The 17,389-nt window shown below is 40.4% G+C and overlaps 1 protein-coding gene across 7 annotated transcripts in view; it reads right to left on the bottom strand.

The window, feature by feature from the left end:
- PIKFYVE (phosphoinositide kinase, FYVE-type zinc finger containing) overlaps positions 1 to 17,389 on the bottom strand; it is a 95,616-nt gene that overhangs the window by 38,441 nt on the left and 39,786 nt on the right. For all 7 annotated transcript variants that reach the window (XM_054043979.1, XM_054043980.1, XM_054043982.1 and 4 more), the window contains 7 exons: positions 12,499 to 12,561; positions 9,653 to 9,782; positions 7,873 to 8,053; positions 6,083 to 6,157; positions 5,138 to 5,245; positions 809 to 949; positions 293 to 419 (listed from right to left, as the gene is read on the bottom strand). In XM_054043979.1, coding sequence (XP_053899954.1) covers positions 293 to 419; positions 809 to 949; positions 5,138 to 5,245; positions 6,083 to 6,157; positions 7,873 to 8,053; positions 9,653 to 9,782; positions 12,499 to 12,561 — 825 coding nt within the window. The remainder of the gene's footprint in view (positions 1 to 292; positions 420 to 808; positions 950 to 5,137; positions 5,246 to 6,082; positions 6,158 to 7,872; positions 8,054 to 9,652; positions 9,783 to 12,498; positions 12,562 to 17,389) is intronic.

Below are 17,389 nucleotides of genomic sequence, written 5' to 3' on the forward strand. Positions count from 1 at the left end.
AGCTCAGGGGCTGGGCAGGATGGTCCCACGGGCTGGATGTGGCCCGCAGGCCATAGTTTGCTCACCTCTGCATTAGATAGATATAGAATTATTTGCACTCTTTGTTGGGGGTATAAAACATCAAGACTATTATAGCAAAGCTATGCTTAACAGCCCTGTCAACCTTTCTTCATTCATTTCAGTTACTTGGCAGCCAGGACATGCTGCTTAACATAGCAGTATTAGTAAATTAATAATCCACTCGCCAACTCTGTTTTGGGCAAATGAACTAGGACATCCAGGTTCTACTCACCATTAGGTAACTGGAACACTTGTATGTAAAATTTATGACAGGTTCCCAAGTGTGGTTTGGTCAACAATTGATCCATTGACATCACCAAGTCTCCCTGAGTCATCCGACTTATTCGGTCTAATACTTGCTGTAAACATGCATAAAACAATAGAATAAGGCACAATACTGTCATAAGTTAAAAATATATGTTCCAAGCTGTATCTGCTACTCCATCCTTAGATAAGCCTAAGGCATTAGCTTATTATAGTGTTTTCCTAGAGCAAATTAAGGAAAAAGTATCAGCCTTAACTTTGAAGTCTCTTGGTTTGTATCATTGGGGTAACACTAATGTCATTATTTAAGAATTCATATTTGAGAAATTATTTCAAAGAAATATAAAATAATAATTTAACTAAGCTCCAGCTATCATTGCATTTTAGCCTGTTTAAAATGACCAGGCCAGACATGACTTATTACAGCAACAGGATACTCTGCAAGTATCATATGCTGTTACTGTGTTTGGGACCAAGCACTCACCGGCTTGACATTGATGACCAGAGTGATGCCATGTTCCAGCAGCATGTCCTGGGCAATTCGGGACACAGTCTTCTCAACCAGAACCAGGGTAGGCCTGACATCTACTATCCGCTGCACATAGTTCTTCAAGAACTCCCTTTCCTAGATACCAAGAGAAAGTATGACAGCTACTGCAGATCTAATTTCTTTTAAAAAGTGAAGCAGTCACACATCTAGTCACTTTCAAAATGTGTCATTTCAGGCACTAAACCTGCCCTTGAGTCATCATGCCTATGCAAGTGATTTTACAATTCTCTTTATATAGTTTCTCTCTCTCTCCTGTTACTGTGAAAGGCCAATGCACACAGGAGAAACTGACTAACCAGAAAGTGTAGTCAAATGCATAGAGTACATATACATTTCCCATTCTCCCTCTCAATGTTAAGTGTGAATTTGACTGTGTCCCCTAAAATAGAGGCTTAATTTAATTAGTTTGATATCATTAACGCAGAAAGTCAACCCCTTATCAATAAGAACTGCCTATTAAGATGCTTTTATATGTTGTGTTGAGGTGCATTCAGTAGATTAAAAACAATGGAACTTTGACATTTTAGTAAGTTACTCAATTTAGTTTTTTGCATTGCTATGCTAAAACATAATGGATACTTCTATGTAGCTTTATTCTGTGGATTCGTTTGCCTAGGACACTCTGGAAAATCAATCTGAGTTAATGAAAGGTGCAAATTTCAAGTGGATTTATCCTTTCATTAACTCAGATTAACTTTCCTGAGTGTTCCCAGGTAGACAAATCCTATAAACACACACACACACACACACACACACACACACACACACACAGTTAAAATATCATCAAGGGAGCAAAAAGTAAGGCTGCATAGGCAATGTTATTCTGCTCCCTTGTGCACATGCATTAGGATTCAATCTTTAATTGCATGATCACATACTATTGTTTCTTCAGAACCCCTTCCTCATTTAGTATACAGTATGAAGAATACTTTTGTCTGTAGGATACCGGCCCAATTTGTTGCAGAAATTGGAAGGTAGGTAGTAAATGAAGCAGGGGAATTGCAGTAAGAAAAAGGACAGTCATGGGTAAGACAATTGAATACTGCTCTGGAGAACTAGATTCGATCCTTGTGGCTTTATGAAACAGAATTCCTGCCAGATGCTAATCAAGTCATTTAGCCCACATTTTTCACAACTGGTCATTAGCTGTGTTCACCTCATTCTCTGGGCACTTAAGTTGAGACCCTGGGGTCTTATTTGCAGAAGTGCTAAGCACTCACAGCCCAGGCCGTCCTTAGCCATTTTGGTGCCCTACGCAGCCGCCCTGCAGGAGATGTGTGTGGTGCCCTGACCTGGCATGGGCCAAGGCAGCTTGCAGCGGAAGAGAAAGTCTTGCTCAGACTTTGGCTGAAGTTTGCCTAGCTCAAAACAGAATCTTCAAGGATTTTACCAGCTAAAAAGTCTAACAAGTCTCAGAGCATGTGCCAACTGCAATTTTTCCAAAGGCTTCCAATCAGCTCTAGTTAGGAATTTTCCAACAAAACACCTGTTGGAAAATGCCAATGTGTCCACAGCAAAAACATTGGATGAAAACACAACCTTAGACAAGAGTTGAAAGAAAGCATTTAGATAAGGCTGAAACATTCAATTTTGAGCTTTTTGGAACATAACATTTTGATTTTCCATTTCAATTTTTTAATTTTATATTTAAAGTTGAAACTGGAACAAAAAGTTTCAACTTATTTGGAGTTTTGGGTCATGTGAAATTTTGAAGCCGTTTCTGGTCCATTTGCAAAATCAAAATTTCTTTTGTTGAAGAAACTCTACCCCAAGATGAAAAATCCAGCTCCTGCACAGATCTACTTACAACTTGGCCAGATTTTCACAGAGTTGGCAAAGTCAAGTCCCTGACACCAGGGCAACACCCTGCAAAATGTCAAGCCCCTGCTCCAAAGCCTGGGGGGGAAACTCTACTACCCCCAAGAAAAGGTCACCACAACTTGCACTTCCTCAGTCTATTTGTTGTTAAATCTATTTAACCTGATGAGCATAGGAATTTCTGAATGATGAGGGCCTAACCTTGCACTCTGAGTGTGGGTACATGGCTGAGATATCGAGGCCCACCTGGGCAATCAGCATCCTCCCAAAACACCAAGGGTTTTGACAGTATAATAGTATGTCAGTAACCAAGTGCACTTGGTTCTAAACTGGATTTACTAAATAGGCCCATCCTTCAAAATGGCACTTATTTGCTCGATTTATGATGAGCCTACATGACATTAAAAAGGTGGCCTGTTAGTATTGAGAAATTTCAAATGCATATCATCTCTAATCAGAGTCAAATGGAAGGTGGATTTAGTTAAGGATAATTTTAACTGGTTAGAGCAACATAAGATGATTTTGTTTAAAGAAAGTTTAAACCTCCAGCTTCCATATACCTTGAGAAATAAGCAGGATTACGCATGTGTAGAAAGATTTCATATCGCAATACTTTCATTGAGATTTTTTGGAAGAAGTCTGCTGACAGACAAATAAGAGGATTTGATAGGTGATAAAGATTTATCTGCAAATTATCAGCTTACGCACTTCATGTAAAGTTACCATCTGTGATCAAAAGGCAGTACAAGACTATCTCCAGTGTCTTGCATTTCAAAGCAACATTAGGGTATGGATCCTATTCCAATTAGGTCTTTGAGTTACTATAGGTTATGCAAAATTCCAGTACTAAGAAATTGTTCTGGAGGCTCTGTTCAGCTGGCCAGGAAGTTACTGGATGGATATTTACAAGTATGAAGAATCTCAAGCAACACTGCCTCAAATACATATCTTGCTGAGTTTCAGTGTGGATTTGGATATTAATAGAAAAGGTTGAGATAATTCTAAGCATATGAGATCAAGACTAAAGCCACACCAGATGTATGGATTTATCTTTAATTAGCAGAGTGAAGTTTCAAAACCACCACTTCCCAGCACCCATCAGCATTTTTTTGGCATCTTCAACAATTTCAGATTTTGGGGTTCAGCAAGATGGATAGATTGTTACTGCCCCACACACAGTATGTGAACAACTTTGTGGCAAGTTGCATGTTTCATAAGATTTAACTTCAGTATTGAAGTTAAATGATCTTTTGACTGTGAAATATGCAGTTTTTGGAAGAATCCTCCACTGCAGGACAGTCTGTGCTATTTGTTGCAACTTCCACCTGCCAGAAGCGGTGCTTTGGACCATGTTAGTCCCAGTTACCCTCTGGCTTGAGTTTACTCAGATCCACCTAGATGTTCTGCCAACTCCTCTCACCACCACTGTTCCCATTATTGCAGCAAGGATTAGAAAGTTGTTTACTAGCAGAAATCATTGACCTAGCCTCCATGAAACATTGTTTCAGTTCTCCCATAGCAGTTTCCCCTCCTTCCCTCCCATAGTTAAAGGAGACAAAAAGATATAGTTAACCTTATTTCAAGGACAGCTTTGAAAAAGTGACAGTGAACAATATTCAGAAGGAAAAGCCCTACTTTTCTGTTGACACAAGGGATGTCTCCTATACCTTTTTTGCTGAAAAAGCTATTTCATCAAACAGTGTTGAATTATATTGCTAATGTTTTCATTTCTATGCTCCTGTGTTAAGCACCAAACCTTTCAGGGTCTCAACTGAGCCAACAGACTGTCAATCAAGGAAGCGCTCAATGGAAGGGCTTTCAAAGGGTCATTGTACATAAACACTCTTATTAAGACTGCTCCCTTCGGAGAGATATTTATACTTTGTGTCTGGACAAAAAGCAGCCCTACCAATTTAGGCATTAACCCCCCCTGAAACCTCTCATCAGTGGTGAGAACGGCACACAGCTCTAAAGCAATTTTCTCCATTATTAGACCAAGCATTATCAGTTCCCAGCAGATTAACACCAATACAGAAGCACAACTGGACCCAATGTTCATCCATTCCTGAGTCTCAGTCAGCAGTTCTGTCATTTTGACAGCAAGATCCCTGATTCTTAGACACACACTATACAAACCCGCTTCTTAAATACTCATGTTATTGAAAAAGGCCATGAATTCCTCTCGATCCATGCAACTCCCCCAGGGTCAACAGGACTCGCGTGTTTCTGTTGAGGCCAGTATACAACTTTTTCCTGAAGTCCCAAGCCCAAAGCAGCTGTGAGTTATCCCTCATCACAAATTCTCTTCCTTCCATTCCACCCAACCCCCCTGGGGGCTGGAACTGAAGTTAAACAAGCGATGCTCTACATATATGGCTAAGTCATTAGATCATAAAAAGACAATATAGAAAATTTAAACTAAAAACAGAAGGAAGATGTTCTAACCTGAAGAACAATGGGGTCTATGCAGGTGAATTTTGTTTCTTCTCGGTACAGGTACTCGATGGAACACTTCAGCAGAAGAATTTTGGGATTTTTTATGTAGGTGTTCATCTAGAGAAAGGCAGGGTAGTTTAAAAACAAAAGGGAACAGACATCAAGGTGAGATCAGACGCAAGACTTTTTTCATGAGGAAGTTTTTTGAAGCTTCCTCATACAGTTACCCAAAGGTGACAGAGTTGCAAAGATGAAGTTCTGCAGCAAATCATTCAGAGGATCTCTGCAAAGATTTACCACTAACCCATGCCAATTGGGTAATGGCTCCAATCAAATAAACTTTATGCTGTGCCAATCTCATATCAGAGAAAGCAAGATACAGTTTCATCTGTCCTACAGGACAATTACTGCTCTGTAAAGAGAATGTCAACAAACGAGTTCCTGATACAAACCCCTTTCTTGCACAACAGATGGAATTTTAATGATCCAAGACATCCTAAGCCACCAGAGCGTACTAGGTCAATCAACCAGATTCTCTCCATCCTGATCACTGGCTTTATTTTACAGACTCATTTACTACATGCCATAAAAAAAAAAAAGTGCAACCATAAAAGGATCTTTCCCCACTAAATCTTATTAAACGTTTCTAGAAAATGTTCTATTCTACAGTTTTGAGGAAAGTTTAGTCCGTGCTCTCAAAACTCAGACTCCCTGGACTACAAAGGAACCCCTTTGAATGGAAATGCAATATACATGCACACTCAAAAAAATCCACAAATAATCAACTGTTCAACTCCACAAACCCCTTAGGAGAAAGATTTTGTAGATCAAAGATGATGGTGCATTTACTCTCAGGTGTGCACCACCAAGAAGGAGAAGTTTCTCTTTTTAAATGCAATGCCCAATGCCATACTAAAAGAATGCAGGCTATTTTATTTACGACACTTTCATTACCTTTTTGTGTGCAACGTTCTTGGTGCAGACAAAGCCATTCACCACCACAGAGTCAAATTTCTTTCCACCTGGGATCTAACAAGATAACAAGAATTGAAGGCTTTCTGGTTTAACATTCATTTAATCTCTCTTTAAATTCATTGAACAGTAAGTTACTTAATGAAAAAAAAATAGTCTTTTACAACATGCACAGGTTTTTTTAAAACCTCAGTTTGCTCATTTCTATTTTTTGTGCTATTACAGATCCAGTAGAACCTCGGAGTTAAGAACGCGAGAGTTACGAACTGACCAGTCAACCACGCACCATATTTGGACCCAGAAGTACGCAATCAGGCAGCAGCAGAGACCAAAAAAACCAAAACCAAATGCAAATACAGTACAGTACTGTGTTAAACAAACTACGGGAAAAAAAAATAAAGGGAAAGCAGCATTTTTCTTCTGAATAGTCAAGTTTCAAAGCGCTATAAGTTAATGTTCAGCTGTAAACTTTTAAAACCACCAAAACATTTTGTTCAGAGATCTGAACAACCTCCATTCCTGAAGTGTTTATAACTCTGAGGTTCTACTGTACTACAGCTCCCACTATTCCATGTCAAGACCTCTTTAATAGCATACTCTCAGTGGAGAGAACAAAAAAAGAGCCTGGAAACAGCAGCTCTACAGATCTTAGAGCATTTAGAAGAAGTCTGCCAAGTGGTCAGAGTCCCAATAACCACAGTGAAATGTAGGCAAAACAATGGATGCCACGCAGGCTCTCTGAATCAAATGTAGGTTGCCTAGAGGCATATTTTTTAATTTAATTAATTAATTAATTAATGGAGATCTTATCTCCTAGAACTGCAAAGGACCTTGAAAGGTCATCGAGTCCAGCCCCCTGCCTTCACTAGCAGGACCAAGTACTGATTTTGCCCCAGATCCCTAAGTGGCCCTCTCAAGGATTGAACTCACAACCCTGGGTTTAGCAGGCCAATGCTCAAACCACAAAAACCCCTTTCTAGGTCATCATTTCTAGCACAGCATTAGGTTCTGAAAAGCTGATCATCTACTAAAACTCAACTTGAGTGCTAGGAGAGGAAGTAGCAACAAATATGGTCAGGAAAAAATTTCACTGGGGCTGTCTGCAAAAAGTGTACAAGACTCTCCTCTAATCTTACTTGGCTGCCTGAAACAGAGGATGGCCTATTGAGAGGAATTTCTATAAGGAGGAACAGGCTTGCACTTGGTATTGTTATTCATAGCAGTTTCACGTCAGGTCCCAGTCTCCCGATGGCCTTTCTGATCCGTGATCACAGCCCTACATTTGTTACAACTGCTGTAGTCATCGGTGCATCTTGCGTAACTCCAAGAGGATTAAGCTACCTCATGGAGGCCAGTTGCTGGGCTTGGTGTGGAGGGGTTAACTCTTGCATAATAGGCAGTTACAGGGAAGAGTTTGCCTCCAGTACACTACACAGCTGGCTGCCAACTACCAAACATCTCTAGTTAGACATGCAAGGTTTAAAAAAAGGCAGGAAGAGAGTGAGTTGTTACTGTGACTTCATCCCACGCCATCCTCTGCAGCCTGAAAGGAAGAGATTGACTCAAGTGCCTCTAAGTGCTTTGCAGCATAGGAGGTAAGAGTCATGTACATGTCCTTCCCCAAAACAGCAACTGTCTTCTCTGCAACATAGGACACATCTGTTACTCATGCTAATGAATTTGTAGTTTTTAATCCAGACACCTGCCCCATCATCTTTATGTCACACAAATTTCCTGTCATCATTCTCCCACTCCCAGTCACCAGAACTCACTTTTTTTATGTGGACAAATTGGCGGATATCCATATCATCGTCTCTGTTCTTGACATCAGGTCGGACAGTCTGAACTACCTGGCAGACCACAGGCACAATGATATCCCTCCAGGATAATGACAGTGATTCATTGTTGAGTAGCTGCTGAAGCAGTGCCATCATGTGGTTATGATTAGCTGAGCTGCAGAGGAATCCGAGTGATTAAGGGAGAGGAGGGGAATACACATTGCTTCATCTGAAGCAGTGTGACCTAGAGGTTTTTTACTTCATAGTGTTTAAAATGCAATAAGTAATTTGAGGACACATCAGTCAGGAGTGTTCCAGGTCATCATCTTGTTTATTTTTTCTGCTCTATAGTAAGAGGCAACAGGTAGCATAGAAAAACAAAAAATATCTTGATTTTTCCCTACTGGGACCTAATTTCTTAAATAAAAATAAATCAAATAAGTGCACCAAGTATCTAGATCAAGTCTCCCTTGAAGAGACAAAAGTTCAGCTTTTGTTTGACAGCAAGTTATTAATTTTATTGCTCTAGCAGCAAAATGCACTTTGCTGCAACTCCGTTTCAGAGCACACTGTACACAGGTGGTCAATAAGCAACATCTCTTGGATGCTGTGTGGCAATCTTGCATACCATCAATAGAGTTCAGACAGGCAGCTCCATTTCAAAATTATTTATATGTGCTTATGTCATGCTATTTAAGGCATGCTAAATATTTTTGGTGGAATAGTCCCAGAGTATCATGGCATGCAGCATATATTAACAGTGCCATGTGTATGTCATATTGGGAAGAATTTTGCTTTATATTCAAGGACGTAAGAGTTCAAATATGGATGGTTTAAACGTCTAATTTTAACAGCAACTGTGCTACTTTTTCCTTTGACTTCTACAATGGACACAATTATTAGCAGACATGAAAATGATTGGCATGTTTGTAACATTTAATGACATTAATTCAGACACACGAGCGCAAAAAATTGTTTCAAAACTGTGGGATCACCAATCCATGGCTATAGCCAATTGCCAAGCTCTCAGAAGAAGGCATCCTTTATCCCAGACCGTAAAATAGTGACAACAGCAGACATGGAGGCTGCATGTATGAAAATGAAATCTCAAAACACGTCTACACTACCAGCTAATTCAGCACTGCTGCGATCAATGCAGCAGTGTCGATTTAGCAGGTCTGGTGAAGATACACTAAGTCGGTGGGAGAGCGCTTTCCCGGCGATGTCTACACTCTACCTCCCCAAGAGGCGGAAGCTATGTTGACAGGAGAGCGTCTCCCATCAACATACAGCAGCGTCTATATCGTGCTAAGTTGATCTAAGTTACGTTACTGAAGTAGCACAACTTAGATAGACTTGCAGCATTAGTGTAGACCAGCCCTCACTAAGCTGTTAAAGGACACTTCTATAGCTCCACACATGTATGTGGCATTTCACACAATAACACACTTACTCTGTCTCAGGCTATTGATGATTTAAGAGAGCCAAGACAGGGGACAACAGAACAAAGAAGGGGAAGGTGAGAAGACATTGGGGAAATTGCGAAAGAGAAAGTCCCAGAACAACTTTTTTTGGAAGGGGAGAATTTTTACCAATCATGAATTCCTTTCTTGCTTCTCTAGCATATTGATCTTATTACAGAAAGGATTTGAATTCGAGGTAACAATTTCAAAAATGCTTAAGGAATCTAAGTCCCATCGAACATGAAAAGGACAAAGCTTTTGAAAAATTTATCCTAGACATCCACATCAATTCCCTTTTATGCTCTACTTACAGAAGCCTCTCCATAGCTTGTTTCTCCCCATTCTCTTCCCTCAGCAGATCCAGATTGCTGTGGTGCCAGCCTAAAGGTGTGAAAAACAGCTCTTTGGATTTCTCCTCCACCCTCCGATTGAACAGTGACTCTAAAGAAGGACAGCAAAAAAAGCTTGTTTATACAAAGTCAAAGCTGAATGCTTACACTTTCTCTTTTTAAAAAGCTGAAAGAAGAGACTTCACCAAGACTAGTTCAGGCCTGTTGCTGTGAGAGGCTCTTGAAATGTTAAAGTTGTGCTGGAAACAACAGTATTAGTCACTGACAGTAATTTAGGTATTCGCAGTGTCATCAACTATAGCAGAGTAAGCATGCTATTACACACACTTCAGGCTACACAGCCTCATGCCAGATCATTTGCTTTTCTTCTCTCTAACCTGCTCATGAGCAGTTCAATCTCAAGGCAGCAAATTAACTATGTATGGCCAACTATATCCTCATGTTGCCTAAAATAGGTAGTAATCTGAATCCCCAGATACATAACCTTATACTTAAGACCTTTTAAAATTAGAACAGTCTAATCTTGTATGGTTTATTGACAAAAAGCTATTTGTTTTGGAAGCCTTATATCCAAAAGTAGCACTAAAACAGCATCTAGTTATTCCACTCAGGTAGTAGAGTTAGCAAAAAGGTCATGCACATAAGCACACATTCAACTTATTTTAATGTTTGTTTTATGTTCTAATATAAATGTATCCACAATCAAGGCCAATGGAAATGCACCTCCTGGCTAACCCAGACTCTTAGAAATTGAGCAGGCGATTGCACAATAAGAGTACAAGATCTTAAGAGAGTGGAGATTTAACACACTAAAGCTAGGGCCAATCACTTGAGATAAAATCCTACTGAATAGGATTGTTGGTCATAATATTATATCTTGCTTTTCCAACATAATTGAGTGAGTACTCTTAGCGCAGTCCAATCTTTGTCAACGGAAGTTCTGTTTAGTCTCTGAACTAACACTACAAGTCTCACAGTTTAGCTACTGGTCTAATCAGAGGGCCAGATTCACCACGGTTATTCCAGTTTTATAAGAGTAAGACTCCACTGAACTGGAGTAACAGAGGTCAGTCAGACCCAGACTCATAGAACTGTATGTAATAAAAATATTGGCCATATGAGGCACAATCTACTAGGTTGGTTACTTTTATAAGACCAAAAATAATATCATATGTACCAAAATAGCTTGTTAAGAGCCATGGTTTTTAAAGATCTCCTTAAAATACATGAAGGGAACAGCTGACAATTCAGCTTGAGCTTGCTGCCTTGTCAGTCCATTTTGCTTTTGCCTTTGTGTGGATTCTTATTTTTCCCTTCGAACAGTACAATCCCAAAGGAGAAATAATTCTTAGGAGTAGCAGTTTTGTTTTTTAAATCTGTCCTTTTATTTCTTCAGGTTGTAACTAATAGTTATCCTTTAAATTTTAATATTTTATGAGTTTCCCCCCAAATGAAATGCTAAAAATCTTAACTTGTCCTTCTATTTTTATCAAATAAAAAAATTGAAGTAAAATGTGTCATTCCACTTAGGCCTGGTCTCACTGGAAAAAAACAGTGCAACTCAAGTGGACAACACTGGTGTAACTCAGCTGACGGTACAATTCTTTTTAACAGTATAGTTATACCAGAATAAGCTTTAATGTGGATGTAGTTATATTGATAGTATGTTTTGGGAAGCAAAATAAACTATAACTGCATCCACAGGGGGGGAGGGAGAAGGGGTGCCGCTTTAAATATACTGGTATAGTTAACAGTGTAGTTAAAGCACAGGCAAGTCCCGTGTGTTGCACTAATTGCCCTAATCTTCCAAAGCCGCTATGATTTTCTTTATGCAGCTTTCCCCCTGCCCAAAGTTAATTTTGTTGTCATTTTAGTGATTCAATTTGATTGCCCCTCAGCCCCCGGCACTACTGTATCAAAGAGCAATATTAGAAGCTTCACTATTGTCATTATGCTGACTGTAAAATTCATATTTAAATTTGAGCCACTAGTGCAGAGTTCTGCATTAAAATTTAAATCTCCACAGTCTAGGCTGTAAGGGGAATGGTCATCTTTTGGACAACAACTCAATACAGTTACAGGCCATGATTACCATATTTTAAGTAGTCTGCATAGGAACAACTACCACCACCACCACCACGAGTACGTGACTAAGAACAATGCTTGTGAAAAAATAAAAAAGGTATTTTCCTCTTTTAGATGCTTTGCACCTGACACTGAATATTTGTCAATAAATTGCATGCCTTAATATCCAGAAATATATAGCCTGCTTCCTAATCATAGAGCCCAGGCAAAAGCATCCCATCTAAAAGGGTCTCAAAACTTCCAACTGTGCCCAATAGGACTTGCCTTTCAACAGAAGTGAAAAGAGAAGTTGTGCTACAATGACCTCAGAGATTAGTTTTGAGAGATTGGTGGCACAGAGGTGTTAGGTACATTTGTGTGTGCACAAGGAAATAAGCAGGTAGGAGAGTTAAACACCTGACGGTGCCCAGAAAAAAAAAAACACTAATCTCATGCAGGAACGTTTTAGGGATGGGGAAGTGCTAACAAAATGCTAAACAAAGCCAGTCAATGTATGATGAAGTAAGCTTCTTTTCAAGGGTGTTTAAATACAAAGAATTTGACAAGCCTGAGTTCAATCTGAAAGTGAACCAAATAAGGGGAGAAAGTTACACAAGAGTTTCTCACTAAGTGCCCTTAGAATTACTTTAATAAGCCGATGTTTAGCCCAGCTCTAATATCAACAGAAGCTTTCATAATTACATTACCCACTCACTAGAAAAAAGCATTTCCATCCATCTTACCTTTGATGAAAGCGTCACTTATTGAGATCATCTGTTGCCCTCCGTTGTCAGGATTCAAGTACTCTGAAAAGGACAGAGCAGATGGAGATGGGAGGAGACACAGAAAAATGACAGGTTATGTTCGCATGCCAGTATAATTATATTATGTACACACCCACACCATAAGAGAAAAATATTACTCATTTAAACATTTAGTCATTGCTGTAGCAACAACCTGATGAGCGGTCAAGGCAAGAATATCCTCTCATGCTTGTTCTGTCAAGGCTCCACAATTCCGGCACAATACTGCTTAAAATTGTTCAGCAACCAATCTAACATGGGAGTATACAAAATAAAAGTGTTGGGGGTGGGGGAAGGAAAATCTGCCTTTCCAAGTTACATGTGGCTAGTTTCCCCTTTACATCTACATCTGGAATGTATTAAGTCTTTACGTGGGAGACACTGCAGAGGTACCCAAACACAATGAGGAAGAAGATCTCTTAATTTTTTAAGGCACATTAAAGCCGAAGGTGTTCCCACGCCCATGCATAACCTTAACTTTGTTCTCAGATGCAGCTAACAGGCCCTTTATGAACAACTAGCTCTCTCATAGGAGGGAGAGAGAGCCATCTGGTTCCAGGACTCTTCTCCATCAAAGAAACAGACATGCAACATGCTCTCCTTAAGAGCTGGGGGGAGTGGGGGAATTTATGCCATACTTAAAATGGATTATGGTCAAAATGGAGAGACGAAAAGGGGGCAGTCAAAAATGTGTGCACAGCACACAGTATGTATAAAGGCATTTATCAGTTCATATACAGGTACATGCAGATTATGAAGGAAGTGTGTGTGTGTGTGTGTGTGTAAGTGTGTAAGTAATAGGGGTGGCCAACCTGTGGCTCGTGAGCTGCAGACCACTCTTTTACAGTTAAAGTGTGGCTTGAGGAAACCCCACCCCCATTCTCCGCCTCCCAAACTGGGGGTTAAGGAGCTTGGGGCTTCTGCCCTGTGGCGGGGTGGTGGGGCTAGGGGCTTCTGCCACAGATGACTGGTACCTGCTGAGTGTGGGGAAGCACAGTTTAAAGGTTCAGTTCCCCCCCACCCCCCCAACAGCTTCAGTCATGACCTCTCTGGCACACTCCCCTCTTACCCTCAGTGGCCCCTCCCTGCAGGTCCCAGTGTTAGCTCCGCATGGCAACAGCAAACAGCTGGGAGCTGCAGAGAGGAGCCGCTGCTTTAGCATGTCGTGGAGAGGCAGCAGCAAAAGCAGCAGCTCTCCCTGCTGCTCCCGTTGTTTACTGCTGCCTCTGCCCACAGCTGCAGCTCCCAGCTTGCTGGCTCCAGCAGCTGCCTTGCAGGGAGGGGGCCCGGCTGCACATGACTGAGTGAGGCCAGCAAACCCTGGCAAAAATCGGGGGCGGGAGAGGAAGGCATGTGACCCCATGTGCCTCCCCTCACACGTCACCTCTGGCAGCAGGTGGGAGTGTCCGTGGGGCTGCAGGTGCACACCAGCTCTCAAACATCTGAAGATTGTCATATGGGGCTCTGAGGATCAGCAAGTTTGGTCACCCCGGTGTATAAGATATGCATGCGTGTTATGTAATACAAAATAGATACCATATTTTGTAATTACTTGTCAACTTGTTTGCCAAAAAGAGTTTTCCAGGAAAGATCTATCAACTAGTTGTAACCATCACATGTCAAGTTAGTAACTATATCCAGCTTTCACAAAACCAAAACACAGCAATGCCGTTTAAAGGGAAAAAGTAGTATCCCGTGTCCCCAAGTCCCACATAAGCACCCCCAACATGACCACCACACTTCCCTCCCCCCCCCCCCAAAAAAAATCTTAACACTTCAAGACAAGAAGTGTTTGGTAAGGCAGAGAAAAATAGAGAACTAAATAAGACAACTGATAAAGTAGCAGAAATCTCATAACTATGCCCTCACGAATGACAACACAAGTAAAACATTAAAGAGGGACACAGTCAACGAAAGCTTATGCTCTAATAAATTTGTTAGTCTCTAAGGTGCCACAAGTACTCCTGTTCTTTTTACAGTCAACATAAGCTACATTTTTGCCTGGTAGTTTCCTATCTGCTAGTGTTGCAAATACCCCCTACGCCCTTATGATTATTACTCTAGACCAGTGGCTTTCAACCTGTGATCCCGGACTATATCTAAGATTTCCAAAGGGGTCCGCACCTGCATTTGAAATTTTTAGGGTCCACAAATGAAAATAAATAAATAAATAAATAAATACATAAAGCAGCTTGAAAACCACAGCGTTGGACTGTAGACAGAGAAACACAATCTCTTCATTTTATTTCATGCATTTGACAGCTCTGCGCATGGAGTCCTTTCGGTTTTGCAAAGGGTTAATCACATGTCCTGGGAATGCAAGCGCATGCTTTCAGTTCATGTCTGGCAAGAGGACTCTTTCCAGCGATAGTGAAACTAGGCAGCATAGAGGGGAAGGAGCAGAAAAGAGGAGCGGGCATATGCAAGCACAGTCCCTTATTTTAAAACCCATAAACCACCACACACCCAGTAGGGAGGAATCCCAATCCCAATCCCCAGTCCCAGTTTGGGCAGGTTGTCCTGTAGGTGCTCTAACTGAAGCTTCAGACATAACAGATGAAGAGTCCAAGATGGCACTATCCCCTTCGTTACTAGTACTGTAATATTTTGTCTGAGTAGGGGTTGAAAGGAGAGTGTCTTTAATAAGTTGTGCACAACTAGTTATACTAAAGGCTAGCTTACTACCTTGCAGCTTGCCCCATTTCAGGGCTAACATGCAGCTACCCTACATCAGAAGCATACCAGAGACGAATCTGGGACTTGGACATCACTCCTCCCCAAACATCACTTACTCTGGAATGAGAAGGAAGTTGTTTAACCTCTTTTCACAGAGCAGCTTACTCCCCCTATATGCCCTGGACGCAAGTAGAGGGCGTAACCAGGACCCTTTCCCTTGCAGTAGTTTTCCCCCCCCACACACAGCTGGAGTCTCAATATGAGAATCTTACTCCACCATGCATTGTAGGGGATATGACAATCTAGCCTTAAGTGAGGGTTACTTATCAGGAATATCTGAAATACATATGTTGTAAATCAAAATGTATCAAGATTTTATTGGCATGAGTTTGGGATGACCACATTATTCAGAAGTGGCAAAGCCACAAGTTTGTTACCACAGATGAACCCAACATGCAGCAATAAATGTTTTGTCACATGCTACCCCCATCCCCCGCATAATACTGTATATTTTGTTTAAGCCCCGTTTCAGGAAGTTGTTTTAATTTTTGTATCCTTGTCTAACAAGCTAGATAGTTTTAGCACCTATACAGAGGCCTCCTGGTGACAAAGTTAGAGCCAAGTATATTGTTTTTGTTTGAGAGGCTGTCTCTAGAAGGTTAAGCACAATTATTTTTTTAAATAAGTCCACATGTCTTTGTGAGGCCTGATGTTCAAGAACAGGGCTGGGAAAGAGGGACTCAAGAGTTCCAGCTTTGGAAGCTAGTAGGTGGAGTTTCCAGCAACAGCAGTTCATGAGATATTTTACTGCAAGCTATTCTGTCCTGAGGTCACAGCCTAGCATTAGTCAGTACCGCACCAGTAACTATTTTGTATCCCTGCTTATACCCATGATGTGTTTTGTTATGGACAGCAAGGAGTATGTGTGGTAAGTCATAGCTTGAAAGATTAGATTTTTATTGGTAAGTATCGGTAAATGTCGATTTCACCAGACACACACAAACCAATGAAAATGTTTCCATTATAATAATTAAAATTTACAGATAAGTGGCATTTCTATTACTTTGCCTGAGAACTTAAAGTCAAAATGTAGTGCTCTAAACTTTTGAATTAGGCTAGTTACAAATGGACTAGCAAACGAATAGTAAAAGTATGATTTGCTTTAAGAATATTTACATTGTATATTTTGACACTGTTTTAATAGTTTATAAAGCTTTAACTTTCTGAATCTCAAGGTGTCATTAAATAATTGTCTGAATGCCCCTCAAAGTCCCACAACTGAAAAAAAAATAAAAATAAAGCATCTGTCAAAAGTTATAAAAAATAAAAATCAAGTTCTACCAAGTTTATTTATAGATCAGAGCTGAGGTCTAAAAGCACCCTGGAAGTTTGAAATAGACTAAATAAGTCTGTTGTTCACAGATGCAGGCTATAAGACAATGCAATTTATTCCATAGATTCTATATAGCTTTTAAATAGGGTTTCATGGTAGAAATAGGGTATACATGAAACTATTCAACAACTTCAATAATTTGCATAGTTGAAAAGGGGTGGAAAGAGTTAAAACCAATCACAACAGCCATGACCGTTAGGAAGGATGAAGTGAGATCAGGAGGGGACAGAGCTTTTCTTCATTGCTACTGTAATCACTATAGATCACGAATAGCAATTTAAAATGTCTTAAAATCATCCTGCATTAGCAAAATGAATATATGCCATTTTCCCTTGGTGGTGACAGGCCCCCAGACAGGCAAGCCTGGGCTTGCCCTCAACTCATCATACCTTGACCAAGACACCTGGGGACATTAGACTCGGTGAATAGTTCTACGAAAGCTTTGGTTAAAAAGGTGTCTTGTGGCTTTTTTCTGTTTTTATTATGGACTGACAGCCCTCCTTTCCCCTGTTCCACTGCAATTGTATCCCCTTTACGTCTAACTACACAAAGGTGAAAACTTTTTTGAAGAGAATTTGAAGAGAGAATTGTCAAAAATTGACATAGCATCTACAAGGTGAAGTTTCAAAACACCCCCATTTTAAACAATAAAAAAATTTGCCTGTTGTAACACTAGTTCACTTTTAACCATTGAGCGGGTTTTCACTGAATGAAATGCAAGAAGCGAACATGATGATCAAGTTCATTTTTGTTTATCATCAG

This window comes from Malaclemys terrapin, chromosome 11 (genome assembly GCF_027887155.1).
Source record: "Malaclemys terrapin pileata isolate rMalTer1 chromosome 11, rMalTer1.hap1, whole genome shotgun sequence".
NCBI lineage: Eukaryota > Metazoa > Chordata > Testudines > Emydidae > Malaclemys > Malaclemys terrapin.